Genomic DNA, 18,519 nt, shown 5'->3' with positions numbered 1-18,519 from the left:
CTCACCAGAGCCTAGTTTTATTTGAATGGTTCCTTTGGCCTGTCAGTCACATATTCATTCAACAAATATTTATTACGTATCATGTCGTGGTCTGAGACAAAGCTGGGAATAGAGAACACAATGGCTTTGTCTTGGTGTTGGGCAACTCAAAAAGAAGGAAGATTCATATTTTGCAAAAGAAAACCTGCCCCAGGAGAAACAGCAACAACTGATTTGTGTCTGGCAAGCCGGTCCAAGAAAGGGCCCATCCTCCAAACCTGGCTAAGTCTTCACCAAACTAGGTTCAAAGACAAGTTCCCACTTCTTGCTAAGAGCTGTGGAAAAATCCTGTTGTAAAACTGAACTTAAGCATCAGCTTTTTTTTTTTTTTTTTTTTTTTCCTCCAGGAGATATGGGGTTCCAATCCTGCCTCTGCCACTAAATAACTTTCTTTTTCTTACTGGGAAAAAAAGATCAATGGAAATAACTGAGCTAAATAAAGGGCTGTTGTTAGTATTGAATGAGACAATGGAGGTGAACTTGTTTTGAAGCCATCATATGATACATTTAATTACGCTCTTGTTAAACATGCAGAAGAACACCTTTTAAACTTATTAAATGTATTCAGAACCACAGACCCACAACCTCCCAGCCTATCCCAGTCCTGATCTCATCCACTTTATTTATTTATGACATTTCCCCTCCACTTTTTTCTTCCTCCTTTTCTTCTTCTTCTTTTTTTTTTCTCTTTCTTTTTCTTCTTTTTAAGACAGGCTAAGTAGCCTGGGCTGACCTCAAACTTGTGATCCTCCTACCTCAAGAATACAGGTATTGCCACCATGCCAGGCTTCTGTTCAGTTTCTTAATACTACAGTCAGAAGCTGAATGGGTGACCTAGAAGCCCCTATGTCTTAAGAGAAGGAAGCAATTCTAGCACAAAGGCACCCTTTCATCCTAGACCCTGGGTTCCAGGTCCTTGCCCAATCCCACTGTACCCCTTGATAGGCTGCTTACCAAAAGGCAGGGAGATAAAAGGCTAGGCTCTGCCCTGAAGGGACTGTTCCTCTCAGGTTAGCTGTGCTAAGGTGAACCAAAACAACAGCAGGGAGTCCTACTCAGCTGGCAAGCAATACCACCCCACCATCCCCATCCCTTTGCTTCCCTTTTTTACCTTTCCTGTTCTACTGACCGCTGAGACCACCACTGGAACCTCAAGCAGGGGGAGGAGACAGACAGGAAGAGGCACGAGAGGGGGCAGGTGCATCTGGGCCTGGGAAGCTGTGTCCCTGAGGTTCCTCCTGGACAGGCTGCCACCTGACAAATGTGCCGCCCAGACATCTAGCTCCTGTCCCTCATGTGCCATGTTCATATCCTGCCTACCAGGAGGAGGGGACAGCAAAATGCCGTTTGAGGAAGAAATAAACCCAATCCAGCATCTCAGACGCTTTTAAAAATAGCAACCCCAGGATGGTATTTCAGCTCCTATTTTTATCAGATTTATAAGGCTGGACCGTGGAGCTGATCTGTTCTCAGGGATCTCAATAGCAGAAGTCATCTCTGTGTAGTGTTGTTAGAAACCTGCCAGGAGCCCAAGTCTAAAAGGCTTTCCTCAGCCTTTAGGTTGGAAGGAATCCCAAGGAGTCGTTGCGTGTAGTCCCTGCCTTTCTTTAGGGCCACAATTGATTAACCACAGTTTGTAGCTTTTTCCCTTAAAATCTAAGCTGGGTGGAGTCAACCATGGCTGCAATCACAGCACTCAGAAGGCTGAAGCAGTAGGATCATCAGGAATACTAGGCCAACCAAGCTTATAGACCCTGTCTCTGAAACACTTGGTCATGGTGGTATAACACTAATACCATTGAGGATGCTGTTGTTATGACCTAATCATTCCCAAGGGCCCCATCTCTAATACTGTCCCCTGGGGTGTTAGAATATTAACATATAGAGGCTAGAGCAAGGATGTGGTCCCCAAAATATTTCCTTTTAGATCACTCTCATGGCAGAAAAGTAGCTAAAATTTACTTACAAATCTTTTTTAAAAATGTGAATAGATGTTTTTGCCTGCACATATGTTTGTATGCCATGTAAGTGCCTGGTGCCTGTGGAAATCAGAAGGGGGTATGGGATCCCCTGGAACTGGAAGTACAGATGTGGGCTGCCATGTCACTGTTGGGAGACAAACCCAGGTACTCTGATAGGGCAAACAGTACTCTTAACCACTGTATCAGCTCTCCAGCCTTAACAGTCCTTTCATTTAAGCCTCACAAATCCCTGAGGAGTAGGCAAGGTTGCCACCCTATTTTATGAACAAAATATAAACTGCTCCAGAGTATACTTCTTTATGGTGCAGAGTCTATGCTGGAGCCATCAGCCTACTTCGCCTCCCAAGCACTAAAGGAACAGAACATTAGGGTTGGAGAAGCAGTTCAGTTGGTAAAGTACTTCCATCCACGGAACCCATGTTAAAATGTGGATTATGGTGTCACATATTTGTAATCCCAGCCCTGGGGAGGCAGACATGTGGCTTGCTAGTGAGAATACGTTATGATTAAGTTCAAGACTCTGCCCTCTTTCCCCCAATTCTCTCTTGAGGAAAAATGCTGGGATACAGCTCAATTGAAGAATACTTGACTAGCACGCTTTGGGCGCTTTTTATTTTTTTAAATGTATGTATGGGGCTAGAAAGATGGCTTAGCAGTTAAGAACACAGCTGTTCTTCCAGAGGACTCAGGTTCAATTCCTGGCACTCACATGTGGCTCACAACTGTATGTAACTACAGGTTCTAGGGGAATCTGATGTCCATTCTGGCCTCCAGGGGCACTGTACACACATGATACACAGATGTACATGCAGGAAAAACACCCATATGCAATTTTTTAAAATTACATATGAAAAAAATACAAGTACAGACTTTTTTTTGGTATTTCCTAAACAAAGTAGAAAAACAAGTATTTTTCACTGCACAGTATAAGTAATCTAGAGGTGACTCAGAATAAAGGAGGATTTATATTGACAATGTTATACCACCTGAGATACCCGAACATCCAGAGTTTGGGCCTTGGGGTGCTGTGCCTAATCAAACACTCCAGGCCACCAAGGCCTGAATATTCAAATATTGTGGATAAGGACATATAAATGTTTTCACATACTTCTGTGTGTGATTGGTTCTTGATTTGTTTCTCCTTTTAGAGCTCTTTATTCAACAGGGACATGCAAAGTGGAGCTTTCTCTTGGCTTTGTGCTGATAATTTTGCTCTTATGCGAGGGCGTTGGAGTACACAGAGAAGCCAAGGAACAACAGCGGCCGTGTGTCATTTGCTTCTCACCTCCAACTAGGCTGGAAAGAAAACAGACAAGCACCACAGGGACAGAGCCATTTGTGAGGGTATCCCTGACTGATCTGGGAAGGGTGGTGTCTGCCATTACCCCGCATGCGTGTGAGGATCTCACTGGTAGAGCAGGGCTGCAATTTGCAGTGGGTGAGGAAAGGCTGAGCACAATGTGCCCTTCAGGAAGCTCTGTCCCAGGAGACAGGACATTGAGGACAGTCGGAATCAAGCCTGAGGCAGAGGGATAGTTGTCATCTCACATTGTCCTGGCTTGGGAACTCAGGCCCAGTTCCATTCCTCTGTTCACCACATTTAGTGAACATATTTCTACAGGTCCTAGGGCAGAAGTTTCAGGTTCCTGCGGCTGACACTGACCCTGTAACAAGGCACTGAGAGTTTGTTTATCTGTAAAATAGAGGATGAGAGCTCCATGAAATGATTTGCTATATAAATGAAAACTGTCACAATGTTGATTTGCCTTAATGTTTTGCCCAGTCAGACAGAAGCCCAGGTGTTGGGAAGCCAGAATGGTAAGATGCTCATACATTTGAGGTTTACTCATTTCAACAGGAAAGGCAACAGGCCAACAGATACAGCCAGAATGAAAGAGAACAAGTATGCAAAGCTACCCAGACAAGCCAGGCAGGAGAGTCTGTCAGTAAGGGTTACCCCATTAAGACATAAAGGGTATTGTTAGGCTCTCAACACCACCAGACGGCAGCCAGGCTGCCTGGCAGGAACCTCAGTGTGATGAGGCGTTGGGGCTTGGAGATGGAGGTGGGACACTGGGGTGTAGGGGTGGAGAAGCTTCCATCATGTTCTCTGGAGGACAGCGCAGAGAACCAGCTGACTCTGAAGTGGCCCTCCCACACCTCAAGCAGAGGCTGGTCCTTCCAAGCATAAGAAAACGAAGCAGCAAGGCCTGGAGTAGACCCCTCTGTGGTCAGGTAAATAAGGCGTATGTCACTATCCTAGAGGCACCTCCTTGCAGAATAAGCTGAAAGGAAGACGAGAATGGTTAATAGGAGTTGGGGACCAAAAGGTCATCTAGAGCACAGCTTTATGTCCTAAAGAGGAATACCTGGCCTTTACAGACTTAATTACTACCCTTGCAACTATGAGCCCGTGACCCCATTTAGCCTGTCTACATGAATAAGCAGGCTGCTCCTTCCTGTAGATTGTACACCCAGCCATCACCCCACCCCACCCCACCAAAGCCAGACACAGTGAAATTACAGCATGTAACACAAAAGTCAGCCCGTGTGCGAGCCTGAACCCCCAGGCAACACAGTCAGGAATGGGGGTCAAGGAGCATGTGATGTGGTAGAGGAGTTGTGTGTTCTAGAGGGAGGCCTCATCTGCTATCTTGGCAGTCATCTACCACCCACAATGCCTCATCCCCCTGAGGCTCCAGGGCACATTTGGTGCCATTTACTTTCAAAGAAGAGGTCACTTTTCTACCCTGGTACTTGGAAAAGGAGACCCAGGAAGACCCCTGCAAGCTGCAAGCAGCTCTCAGAAAAGATCTGTCAGCCTTCTCTACTAGATAAACCCTCAGCATTGGCACACAGCCCTGACCAGGAGAGCATTTGCTTTCAGTTCAGGAAACCACTAGTCTGTGTGGCAGCCATGAACAGATCTGGTTTACACTTGTAACAGACACACCTGCTTTGGTTACCACCAGAATAACTGCAAGTCCATGTGGTGGTTAGATACATACCTCAACCTTGGGGTGCTTGAAGAACTGCAGAGAAGGCTGGGTTAGAGCGGCAGCAGCTCTGCCATGCCTCCTCCTGGACTTGCTAGAGGCTAGAGTGGCCTTAGATTCTCTGACCACTCACTCCAAAACTCTTTATTTATTTATTTATTTTTTTAATAGGGAATCTCTTTTTTGGAAGCACCAAAGTCCAAATGCTTTCCACCATAGGCAGTGTGGGCCTGGAACAAGGGACAAGATCAGTGCCACCACTGAGGGCCTCACTTGCAAATATAGCAGTTGGGCACTGAATCAAGGCTTTTGGTTCTCAGGCCAGGGATGCAGAGTCACAGGCACCTTCACACTTTCCTCCTAATCATTTCAGGCTCCTATGTCGTGCATCTCAGCAGGAAGCTTCTAGAACAGGGCACAATACATTTAGCCATCCCCTGCCCACTAGTAAACTCCTGCTCTGCTCTGGTGGTAGGATATACAATTGTCCTTTGTGCTAGAGAGTGATCTCATTGGGCTGTGGCCCTGTGGCCCTGTTCTCTTGAACAGTGGCAGATGTTACTCTTCTGAGCTGGGCTCCTGCCAGCTACAAGGCTGGTCATCAGTCTCTGATACCCTGAAGTCCATTCCTGGCCTCAAAATTCTATAAAGCAAAGCGCTGGTCAGACCTGGTCCCCAGCCCCTCCACAGCAACCACATCAGTTTGCCCTGATATTGTTTTGAACTTTCTGGCTGACCCATAAGAGTTTGTTTTGTCTTTCTGCCTAGATAACAAACTCAAGGCCAGGGTTTTGCTGACCAAATAACAGAAGCAAAGGCAGGCTTTTGGGGTTTGCATCATCTGAGTCCCAGGAAAACCCTCCCAATTCTAAGCACCTATCTGCAGCCCCTCACCAAAGGTATCAACACATATGGGGTGTAACCTCATTACTGGGGGAGGGAAGGAGGAAGTGGCATCTAGAGCCTTCACAGACTATTTCCGGAAAGGTTTTGAATTTGGTGTTAAAGGTGGGCATGAACTTGCGCAAAAGGAGAGTTAGGGAGAGAGGAACATGGCAGTAGAATTGGGAGGAGTTTGCAGGGAACACTGCAGACCTGAGACAAGGAAATAAACAGGTACAGAAAGCATGGGAAGGTGGAGGAAGTCTTTGAAACTTCCAAGAAGCTATGACTCAGCAGCTATGATGATACCCTGAAACTTTCCACCTTTCACAAGATGTTGTTATAAATAAAAATGGTGTGTTGGGCTAAATATTATTTATTATTAGCCCTAAGATCATCACAGCAGTATTATCTAACCTGCTATCACAAATAATAAGACACAGGCACCTGTTAAGATTTTATAATTGCCTTATTTACCTTGGGCCAGGCAGATATTTCACCTACAGTGTCTTAAAACCTCACTATCCATCTCCCAGCCCCCTTCCAATGCCATCCGCCTTAATCATCCTCATCTGAACTATCTTGCATCCATAATCCCAATATACTTGCTTAGATTTTTCATCTTGGTGTTTCTCTATCCATGCCATCCTTGGAGTTCTTCCTCCATTCTAACCCATCATGGCATCCCCCTTCCTCCTCCTCTGTTCCCATCATCTGTTTCCCATGATTCTCCTGTCCTCAAAAGCCAAGGAACCTTAGCCATACCTACCCCATCTGCCCAGGTATAATCAACCAATCAGGTATGTCTTAGGCAGGTTTGTACACAAGGATCAACCAATCAAGTATGTCTTACTCAGGGGAGTAACCAGATCTTGAGGGCCAGTATCAGGACAACCCCCAACACCAAGATATGCCCACCAGCTCTGCTCACTGACCTTCCCTACCACTTGTCTTTCCCACCCCTGACTCCCACCAGGCTACACCATCAGTCCTCACCAATAAGAAAGTAGTTTATTCTCATGTGAGGGGTAAACCAGTACAAAATATGTCTTACATTTGACCTTTGCTAAGAAGCCACGAAACTACAAAATACAGTTTAGGAAAATCCCTCAGAGATAAAACTTGAGCCCATACTACCCCAAGCCTGGCCCATTAGTTCCCCTCTCTTCAGGCACTCTCAGCAACTCAGGGTTGCTGGGTCTTCTGCAGGAGCTGAAGCAGGGGGTCATCAGTCCTGAGGGCAAAAGTAAGAGTGCGCTGTTGATAGTACTTGGGGTCGCACTGCAGGTTCTCGATCACTTCAGCCAGCAGGTGTGCCCGCTCCACCCCTGAGCCGGGTGCCTCAAAGCCCAGGGCAGTGAAGTGCACATGCAGGTGATAATAAGAGGGAAGGTAGTGTAGGTACACGCGCAGACGGTCTCCTGTCACCTGGTAGCGCTTCAGGATGGCTTCCTGGTAAGGAAAGACAGTGACAAAATGGTCATCATGTTGCAAAGGAGTCAGTACCCCAACCTCCGACCCCCACAACTGGACCATTATGTTCTTGCTACAGTTGCCCTGGGATGGCTACAGAAACCTCCAACCAGCTCTCTGCCCTGCCTGCTGTGGATGCTGGTCTTTTGTCTAAGAAATTTGTCAACGTGGTGATGCAGCCAAGCTGAGACATTCCTCAATGGAAATAGCCCTCAGTCACCCCAAACCCCAGAAAAAAACAAAAACAAAACAACAACAACAAACCCTAGGCTTTCTCCTTTGGAAGTCTAGGAAGTCCTAGCACCTAAGGTCAGCCCAAGGTATAAGACTGGAGACTTGTAGCACCTGATTAATCTTGAAGTAGGCAGGAGGAAGCCCTTTGGAATAAGGTGGAGATGGGGTTATGCTAGGAACTGGGTAAAAGGGAAACCATGCAGGGAGGGATTTCAGGAAGGGCTCTCAGACCTCAGTAGGGCTCCTTGCAAGAAAAGAGAATACTTAAGGGGCCCTGGTTCCTTTCCCCACACCCACCTTGCTCAGAGAGCAAGAGCTCAGAGAGAGAAAGCCTTCTACCAACGACACAGCTCTGCCAGACGAGAAAAAGACAGCCTCTGTGGGCTTGGAATTTAACCCCAAATCATACCCTGCCTTTGGTGCTACCAATGGAGAATCACAGCAGCAGGGTGAACTGTGGGGTTTTTTGGACTAAGCAGAGCTAATGGGCAGGACAAGCCAGCCAAACTGCCAGGGAAGTGAGACTCAGTTCCTCCCTGAGAGAACATCACTCTGTGCCACTGGGAGTACCCAAGGGCTACTCCTTGAGAAACTAGTGGCTCCGAAAAGAAAAAGGCAGTGAGGGCACAGGGGTATGGGAAGCAGTATCTAGTGAGCACCCCAGTACCGTCTTGGAAGGGGCAGAGTATAGCCTGTCTATGCACCTTTGAGACTTTTGGCCCCTGGCAAGACAGGTGCCCAGAAAAAAAGGCTGAGGCTAAGCTCATACAGTGGTGGTTTCAAAAAGGGATCCCAACCAGATCCTGAGGTACAGGGACCTCAGAGGCAAAGAAAGAGACCTGTTCAAGAGACAGTAAGGACTCAAACAGCAGGCCAGGACCACAGACCCAAGCTGCTAGTTACTCTTCTCTCACCCTCTCCTGCCCCGATGGCTCCTTTCCCTATCCCATAATGTCCCAGATTAAAAAGTACCTCCAGGACATTAGGTGCTGCAGAATTCAGCCAGCCTTCAGCCTAGGTGAGAAGGTAAGTGCTTATATACAAGTCAAAGTCATGTGACCAATATCCAAAGAATGCATCTGGTACGAGGCAGTTGTCATAAACAAGACGGGTAATTCTGGGATGGGGAGGGACACAAGCCTATAGGGGAATAAGGGCATCCTACATGAGACCTACAAACAAAGGCAGGGGAGGACAAGTCTGGGGGCAAGAAAAGGTAGATGAAGTAGAGCTGGAGTGTTGGGCAGGTCCACCTGTAAATCAGTCTAACAGTTCTAGAAACATTCATGGCGAAATCCAGACAGACTTTGAGAAGAGTGAGAAAAAAGACACAGGGGGACATACTGGAATCTGCTAGAAGCCGGGGCTTCTGCTTTATGAAGCAACTCACTTGTCCTTCCCGGAGAATGTTCCTCAACAGCGGCAGGTGCTCTGGAGTGAGGTCACGAATTGATCTGATACCCCGGCGGTGGCAGATGGCAATCAAGTACAGGTCATCAAGCTGTGCAGAGACCAAAGGAGAAACAGGACAATACCAGGTTCAACCAGGGATGCTGCCAGCCAGGGCACGCCAATCCATGGACCCTACAGCAGGACTGATGAGCAGGTACTATAGGTGTTTGTCTGCCCTAGGTGACCAGGACTAGCTGAAGAATAGGATTTCTGTGTTTTCTTTCTGTTAAAACATCTTAAGGATCAAGGTGTAGTGTTACATACCTTTAATACCAGCACTCAAGAAGAAGGACTGAGAATTCAAAGTCACTCTGGGCTATACAGCAAGACCCTTTCTCAAAAAAATAGGAGAAATCAAGAAGGAAAAGAAAGGAAGGAAGAAACCATAAAACAATAACAACAAAATTCATGACCTGGGAATGCCTACGTATACTACAGAGTTGACAGGAGAGATGGGGAAGCTCAGAGAGAGCTAAGCACAAGCCTTTGCCCTGAGGAATTTACAGCTTAATCCATGCGCATGTCACTGCACTATATGAAATAAAGCAGGGCACTTTTTCCTTTCTTTGGTACGAAGGACAGAACGCGGGGTCTTCTGCATGCCTATCACAATCTCTACTACTAAGCTAATTCCACATGACATAAGGTGATCAACACATAAGAGGAAAGAGAGCTCAGCCACCTGAGTGAGCAGAAAGCCTCTGAGAAAAGGCAGGGGATCTGGATCTAGAGAGAACTAGGACAGTAAAAGCTCAGAGAGGGTGGCAGCTCAATGTATGTGGAGTCAAAGGTGCATGCAGGGGTGTGGGGGACACACAGAGGAAAAGAGCCTCGGGGTCTGTCAGCGGTATTTCTCTCTTTTCCTATCTCAATGGTTCACAGTGGGCCCTTCCTTCCTGTAAATGGCGCCTGGCTGAAAACCTGGAGGTCACAACACAGCAAAGAACTAGTGTCAACAAGATCTTGTGCCAGAGAGCAAATGAACTCTTTCTCCTGCCCGGAAACCCCTCCCACACCCTCCCTGCTCCCCAAACCTTGGCCTTGCTTGGTTATCACACCCATGTGCCAGGTTGTGGAGCCAATTCCAGAGAGAATACAACAGCCCCTAGTCCTGAGGTCTGACCTGCTAGATTCCTCAAGGAGATAATTTGGGGACCATGAGTCACCCAGCCAAACTCTCAAGAGCCCTAACTTAAGAACTGGGAATTAAAACATCCATATGATGCCTGGTGTCCACGTATGTCCTCTTCTCAGCAGTCATTCTTCTCACCGGAGTCACAAGAATCTGGGCTGTGCCCCAAAGCTGCTGTCTGAGCTGTGACAATCAGGCCTTTCTTTGATCATAAGTCCCATTTGGATTCTGCCTTCATGACTTATGCCCAGGTAATGTACTTTCACATTAGTGAGCAGTCCAAGGAGAAAACAGGAAACATGGGTGCTTGATTTTGAGTGTATTCTTTGGCTGTAGGGTGTGTCACTGTCATTTGTTTTAAATATCAGTGAACAAATCCCAAACATCACAGCAAATAGTGTTTCTCTGCTCCACTGGCATGGAATGAGGCTTGGAGCCTGGTGTTAAGTGTCAGCTCATAGGTTGGGTAAGAGAAGGAGAAGGAACCATTGTTTAACATTAGACATGATGAAAGGTTTTCTGCAGGCAACCAAAGATCCCCCTGGCTCAGAGAAATGAGCAGGAAAAGTTAGATAAGGACAGGTGAGGCCTGTGACTGATACTCCATTAGGTGGCTTATCGGTCACTCTGGGGAGACTATTTATAAAGCAGGATGAAAATAAAAATTCGAAGAAAGTTTTCTGGGAATATTAGCTTTATCCTAACCTCTAGGGACTCAAAGGAAGGATTCCTGGTCTGAGAACTTTGGGCCAAAGAGCTTAAGATGTGTGAACTGAAAATGTATGATCATGAATACACATTTATATCCATGATATATAAGGATTACTTATGGAAGCTAAGATGAGGTAACAGTAGTGGTTTCTGAAGAAGGAGATCTGAGGAATGTGGAGTGAGGGAATCTACTACACAGCCTTTGTATTAGATCTATTTTAACCATGGGCACGCAATAAAAACATAAAATGAATCACAAGAGAACATATAGGCAATCTCTTAATAGAACTGAGGAAGTCAGGTGTGGTGGCACACATCTCAGGAAGGCTGGCTACAGAGCAAAACAAAGCAAGGAGTAGGGGGAGCATGACCTAGGAAAGCATAACCGCCAGCAACATTAGGCACTTGCTACAATTTGTTGAATGGATGAAAAGAAGAGCAAATGAATACACTCAGGACCACCAGATTGGAAACAATGAATACTTACTTCTAAGGCTAGAAAGACAGCTCATGGCTAGAGCTCTAATATGTTTGGCATCTTAGGTTTGACTGTCAGCAGAAAGAGACTGGAGGTGAGAGGGAGAACAATATGTTTCCAAGCAGAGTGGTGAGCAAGACTCAAGGGTGACATGAAGGCTCCTCAAAGCTGCAGTTTCTCCATCTCCTTGATCCTTCCCTTGACCCTGATGCTGCCAACTTCTAAATGAAGTTCACTGCAGTCACAAGTTAAGGAGTTGTGGCATTGAATAAAATATGGCACCATTAACAAACAACTAAGGAAAGGTTAGGAAGGGCCAATCTTCAATATCAAGCAAGGTGGAACACTTAGGTTATTTCCATCACTACTACTCCTGAAGCACGGAGTCAGCCACTTTCCAAAGTCTTTCCTATCTTAAAGAAGACAGGAAATGAATGGGCTGCTCTACTGGCAGGCCAGAGAGATTCCTGACAACCCTGGGTCAGACGGCTCATGATTTCTGTTCTCTAAGCCACGGGCTCAAGTGCACTCAGAGCTGTGTACAAGTCTATCTTTATGTCTCTCCTTACTCCCTAGGCTGTAATCTGCCTGCAGTCACAAGCATTTTAATCTTTAACGGTCTTAGGAGGCAGCTCTTCCTGTCCACACCTACTTCCCATGACTAGGCTTTAACTCAGAGTTTCCGGGTACAGGTCTGCCGGAGGGGACCTGTCACCATGGAGGCAAGCATCACCCCACGATACCTTCTGGCTAAGAGCAGATTCAGAAAAGGTTGATCCATGGAAGCAAAAGCGGTTGACTACAATAGCTATGCACTGTCAGCTGGAGGAGCTCAGGCCATTCCTTGCAAAGTAACAGTAATCAGTGCATACAGGAACAGGGACTCCAGAGACAGGCTAGTGGCATGGAAGCAAGAGCTTAGAGGCTGGAGTACCTTGGAGCTTAGAGGCTACAGTGCTCTAGCACATGGTCTTTACCTGCTGCTGGTTCCACTTGAGGTCTGGGATGAGGACAAAGCCATCAGAAGAATCTGGGTTCTCAAAAACAATCCGGTCGGCTTCAGCCTTCTTGTCAAGAATGTTATATACCCACTGGAAGGAAAGAAAGAAGGAGTTTACAAAGCCATTTACATGGCTGGGGACCTTCCAAGAAAAAAAATGGTCCAGCTATAAAAGGCTACAAATTCAGGATAGACAATCACCGGCTTTGGAAGACTCTCCGTTTCTGCCATAGCTGACTCCTGGTTATCACTGTCATCATACAGGCCTCTGAGCTCAGACAGGGCTGGGCCTTTTAGGTTTCTCCTAGTCAACATAGACATATATACCCGATCTGTGCCCCTGTATGAAGCTCTCCAGTGCCTGCCAAGGCAGGGGAGACACTTTATATACATTGGCCATTCAAGGAAGACAAGAACACAGAGGTTTCTTTCTTTAGTAGCAGTCAGCCACAAGGCAGTAAAGCCTTTGGCTCTACAGGCCAATGAGTATGAGAGAACTGTCACCTGGAGCTGCTGTGATATGCTATATATCAGCAGGCCTTGCTGACAGGCCCCAGAAGTCAAAGCAAAGCAGAAAGTCACACAGCTATAGAAGATCTCAGTGACACTCTCACAGGATTTCCAGCCCTATTACTACCTTCTGATTAGCAGCTGACAGTCTTTGGAGGACCCTTCCCCAGTCCTGAACAAACTCCAAGGACATCACTGTATGGTTACATCTTGGGGGAGGGGGGCGGTGTCCCTGTGAGGAAAATAGGCTTCAAGGGTTAGGCTGAGGTGCTACCAGGCTCACAAAATTCAGAGCCCAGGTGCTCTGGTTCTTCACTATTTCCCCAGCGTCGAGAGCCCATGTGCACCTAGGAGTGCCCTGCATCCAAAAGACAAAGCTGCTAGCAAATAGGGTGAAATGAACAGCTGGGGCCACACCACTATCTCTTCTTCCAAGTCAGAAGGACTTCTAGCTCATGGACAGAAAAGGAAAGGCATAACCATTCGCTTCCCACTCTAAGAAGTGCTGGAACAGGCTGTGCCCCTGAAAGCCAAAAGCAGGGGGCTGGCCTTCGGGCAGAGTAGAGGACATCTGCTGGAGCCCTAAAAATCACTCAAGGAGATACTTCAGTCCAGAGGGGCTTGCAGACCCCAAAACTAGAGTGCAAAGCAAGCCATATCGAGAGAATACATACTAGCAAAGGGATCTGCACACAGCAGGATGCTACATCCCAGACCCCCAGGATTAGGCACAAACCACACCCAAACACCTACTGTCACAGAGAGATCCTTTATTAGACAGGGAAGAAAAGTAAAGTGGCTGAGTTCTGACTCAGGCAGAAAACAGCAGTAAATGACCTTGCAGGTGTGATTTTTAAGAGGGAAAAAAAAGGGAGGCTTGTGTTAGAATGGGCTAGGATGCGGTGCTGCATTTTGATTGGACATGTTAGTTAGGGTAGCACCTGCACACTATGGTGTATGCGTGCATACACACCCACAACATAATAAACAAAATGTACAAAGTTTCATTAAAAAAAACAAAATGCATGTGCCTCAGTTTTAGTCCTTAAAGGGCCAGACAGTGGCTACAAAACAGTCTCCTATTGCTATTTTCCAGAATGTCCTCCAATGCTTGTGAACTTCCAGTCTCCTGAACACAGTCCACAGACCTTCAGGGCCACTCAGGGTCGTCCCCACTGAGTCCTGTGTTACGTGTGCTAACTCACATCATACCAAACCTCTGGACCTGTCCTTCCCTCTGCCTTGTCTACCTTGTCAATGTCTACATAGCCCCTAAAACTCAAGGGGAGAAATCCATCTCTGCACCGGTCCCTCTCACTGCGTCACTACTATGCTCACATACTCCACCTGTGTCATTATCACAACTGTCTATCTGCACATCCATCTTCCCTGACAGACTTTGGACATTAGCAAGAGCTTGTCAGCTGGGAGTTTCCTTAGAGCCCTGTACAGGGCCTAGAACACAGCAGATACTCACTAATATAGAGACTGCTGCCAGCTGCACTAGAAGCTTGCGTCAATCAAGATCTGGATGAAAGGAGTTCTGCTGAATTATTTTTGTTTGTAAGTAGAACCAGGTAACGGTGCACAGTAAGGTAATTCTATAATGCACATCAGCTAAGAAAGGCCCTCGTCTCTTAGATCCCAGATATGTAGAAACAGCACCACAGAACGTACGTTCCAGAGGTTTCTCTAAGATCCTATACAGAAGTTATCTAGGAATGCTGAGAGACACTTCCTTTCTGTTCAGAAGACAGAACAAATGCGAGGATGTTTAAAAAAAAAAAAGGAAAAATAAAGGGGGGGGGAACGACTGGGGATATAGCTCAGTTGGTAGAGTACTTGCCTATGTATGAGACCCTCCCCCATGTTTAACCCCCCACTACCACATGAGCTGAGTGTAGTGACATACAACTGTAATCCTAGCTTTTCGGGACCAGGGCAGTAGGGGCAGAAAGTTCTAAAGTTCCAGGTCATCTTCTGCTACAGTTGAGTTTGAGGCCAGCCTGGGCTACATGAGACTGAATGTGATTGTTGGTTTTAATTGGCAACTAGATACAACCTCATCACCTGGGAAGAGGGAGTCTCAATGAGATCTAGCTTGCCTAGATTAGGTTGTGGGCATGCCTGTATGGCAGCATTTCTCAACCTGTGGGTCACAACCCCTTTGGGAGTTTAATGACCCTTTGACAGGGGTCACGCATCAGATATCCTGCATAGCAGATATTTATATTATGATTCATCATAGTAGCAAAGTTACAGTTATGAAGTAGCAACGATGGTTGGGGTCACCACAGTATTAAAGGGTTGTAGCATTAGGAAGGTTGAGAACCACTACTGTAGGGAATTGTCTCAGTTGACTGAATTGATGTGGAAAGATTCAGCCTGAATGTGGGCGGCCTCTGGACTGGGACCCTGGACTGTGTAAGAGCAGAGAAAGCTATCTGAGCACTAAGCATGCATTTATTCTCTCCTCTCTGAACTGTGGATGTGATGCAACCAGTTGTCTTGGCTCCTAACACTGTGACTTCCCCACAGTGATGAACGGTGGGGAACTGTGATTCTAAAATTGTGAGCTAAAATAACCCCCCACCCCAGGTTGCTTTTTATCAGGATATTTTAATCACAGCAACTGAAATGAAACTAGGACACCGTGTCTCAAATTGTAAAAAAGACAGGAGAAAATAAAAGATCTTGAGCCAAAAGAACTGTGAGCAAATGCTGCTGGGTGGTAGCAGTGGCTGGACCTCCCAATCATATACACTGGGAAGAGGGCTGTCAGCACGTGGTCTCCCAGGGGAACAACTTTCCTCTGTCACAACTGACAGAACAGCACCCTCACACCTGGTGTCCACCTTTCCTCTGAACTCAAGAGGAATGGCTGTGAGTGTCTCACATGAAAATACTCTTTATCATGTACCTGAGTACAGAAAGAGTAGTTTTAAAAGGCACAAAGAGAACATGAGTGAGCAAGAATGAGAAGAAATCAGTGAGTGCCAGTGAGTGGGCAAGGAAGTGACTCATCAATCATATTTAACTGTGAGGATCCACATGGGGCCAATTCCAGGCAGAGGCTCTAGTTGGCACTAGGCCTAAACCAAAAGTACTGCCAGGATATCCGAGCTAAGCATCCTGTATCTGCCTCAGCCAGAACACCCTGCATACACAGGTCTCTACCAAACACACACTGGGGACGAGAGAGTGCAGTCTGATGTGGAAAGAATGGAAGGGGAGTGAATGACAGGAAAGTTTTTTCTCTAAGACTTGTCTCTTTCAGGCTGGAGTGCTGCAGGAAAGACTAGGGATAAGAGACTGGATCAAGGTCACCTAACCCAACAGAAGGCTCTTACCCATTCACAGATCTTTAGTGAGGACACAGTCAGACTATACAGGGCTACTGCAGAGCAGATACAATTTCTCCAGTGGGATGGATTTCTCAGGGAATATCAGTAGCATGCCCAGTACCTCATAAAGGTCCCAAGATCACAAAGACTGCCTTGACTGTCCTGATAAAATGGCAATCAGCACACACAAAGAGGCTCTACCCTAATATTCTGTCCACATTCCTTTTGGCAGTCTCACGTCACACATATTGTTCAGGCCCTCAAGGTATTTGTGTACTATCTCTGGGAGTACCCCAACAGATGCTTGCAAGAAGAGAAACCTGCTACAGGATCAACAGTTTATGAGACTTGGCAGTTAGTCACCTGGATGCTGAGGCTCTGGGACTCCAGGTGGGGTAAAGTGATGTTCCTGTAGTCATCTCCAGTCTCTCGGATCAGGCGTAGGTCTTGACGCATGTATTTTTGCAGGTGTTTCTCTGTGGCAGGGTACACCACTGTTGTCTTTATATCTACAATGACACAGCATGGTCTAATTAGAAAGTAAGACCGTTAAATTCATTAGCTGAGCCACATTTCTGGCAGGACAAGGCTGTCGATGATGGCTCTCTGGCCCCTCGTGAAATAAACTATACCCACCCTCTGACCTCCATGCTCTAGGCACAAAGGTTTCTCACTTCTGATTAAGTCTAGGTATGTGGCTTTCTGGATGCAAAGCAGGAAGTGTAGTTTGAAGTCCAGTGGCTCCCTTACAGAGAAGTAGCACAGCATAGCTTGGTAGCTTAGTATGGACTCAGGAACCAGGTTGTCTGGGCTCAAGGCCTGCCTCTGCTTGCTCCTCATTCACTCTGAGTGGGACTGTGGTCCCTAGTTGGGAATTTAGTCCAGTTACTTAATTTCTCTGTGTGCTAACTTCCCCATCTTCCAAATGAAGACAGCAACAGTTCTGATGTCACAGTACTGGAAGATGAAGTGCATTAATTACCCAAGACATACTTAAAACAATGCATGCTGCTTATAAACACTTCCTAAGTGCTGGATGGAGTGCTTGTGGGATGGCTCAGGGGTAAAGACACATGGTGCGAAGCCTGATGGACTTGAGTTTAAACCCTGTGACCCACGTGGTAAACGGAGAAAACCAACTCTTGCAAGCTCTTCTCCAACCTCTACATATATTCTGTAGCAACACAAAATAAGTAAACAAAGTGCTGGCTGTTGAATCCAGGTTTCTCGGGTGGTACCATCAATACTCTGGCTTGGATGGCTCTATGCTGCTGTGCCCTACAGCATATCTACTTCAGCAGCAGTCTGGCCTCAGCTTGGATGCTAGCATCCCCTTCCTCTGTAGCAACCAAATGTCTGCAGAGATTTCCAAACTGTCCTTTGGAATTTTTAAAGAGACTTTCAATTTTTAAAGAGACTGAATTTTAAAATGTTTGAATTGTAAAACTATGGGACTTTTAAGTTCGTAAAATATTTTATATTGAAGTGTTACTAATTTGTGATCTTGGGGATGAACAAGAAAGGAAAGGTTAGAGCTTAACAGTGGTGTGTGTCCAGTTGAGAGGCATCAATCGTGACTCTATCAACTTGACACAAGCTAGAGTGCTCTGTAAGGAGGAATCCTCAACTGAGAAAATAAATCCATAAGATCAGGCTGTGGAGCATTTTCTTAATTAGTGACTGGTGGGTGAGTGCCCCAGGTGGTGCCACCCCTGGGCTGGTGGTCCTGGGTTTAAAGGAAAGCAGGCTCACCAAGCCATGAGGAACAAACCAGTAAGCAGCACCTTTCCATATCCTTTGCATCAGCTCCTGCCTCCAGATTCCTGCTGTGTTTCAGTTCTTGTCCGAACTTCCTTTGATGAACAGTAATGTGGAATTGTAAGCCAAATAAACTTTTTCCTTGCCAACTTGTTTTTGGTCATGCATGCTTCATCACCGCAAGAGCAACCCTAACTAAAACAGTGTTTGTCTATTTGCATGTCTGTCTGTTTAATTGATATAATCTCACTTTATAGCCTGGGCTGTCTTAGACATCACTATGTGGACCAGGCTGAAGTTGAACTTGAGAAGATCCTGCTTTTGTCTCCCAAGTGCTGGAATTACATCCAAGAACAGCAGTTTTAATTAGCAACATATCCTGAGCTAGGCATGAGGGCACATGCCTTTAATCCCAGCACTCGGGAAGCAGACTCAGGCAGATCTCTGTGAGTTTGAGACCAGTCTGGTCTACATAGTGAGCTCCAGGCCAGCCAGGACTGTTACACAGAGAAACTTTGTCTGCGGTGG

At 46.4% G+C, this 18,519-nt stretch overlaps 1 protein-coding gene across 1 annotated transcript in view; it reads right to left on the bottom strand.

Annotated features, from left to right (window-relative positions):
• Nucleotides 1–6,891: 6,891 nt before the first annotated feature.
• The window catches only part of Dcps (decapping enzyme, scavenger), a 47,813-nt gene continuing 36,185 nt past the window's right edge, over nucleotides 6,892–18,519 (bottom strand). Inside the window, exons 3-6 of the mRNA XM_055601460.1 lie at nucleotides 16,597–16,742; nucleotides 12,357–12,470; nucleotides 8,997–9,107; nucleotides 6,892–7,351 (exon numbers count right to left, since the gene is read on the bottom strand). Of these exons, the coding sequence (XP_055457435.1) occupies nucleotides 7,085–7,351; nucleotides 8,997–9,107; nucleotides 12,357–12,470; nucleotides 16,597–16,742 (638 nt within the window). The 3' untranslated portion in view covers nucleotides 6,892–7,084. The remainder of the gene's footprint in view (nucleotides 7,352–8,996; nucleotides 9,108–12,356; nucleotides 12,471–16,596; nucleotides 16,743–18,519) is intronic.

Source organism: Psammomys obesus, unplaced genomic scaffold, assembly GCF_907164565.1.
Source record: "Psammomys obesus unplaced genomic scaffold, mPsaObe1.curated_primary_1811, whole genome shotgun sequence".
Classification (NCBI taxonomy): domain Eukaryota; kingdom Metazoa; phylum Chordata; class Mammalia; order Rodentia; family Muridae; genus Psammomys; species Psammomys obesus.
The sequence above is the reverse complement of the archived record's forward strand: the minus strand, read 5'-3'. Positions and strand labels throughout refer to the sequence as shown.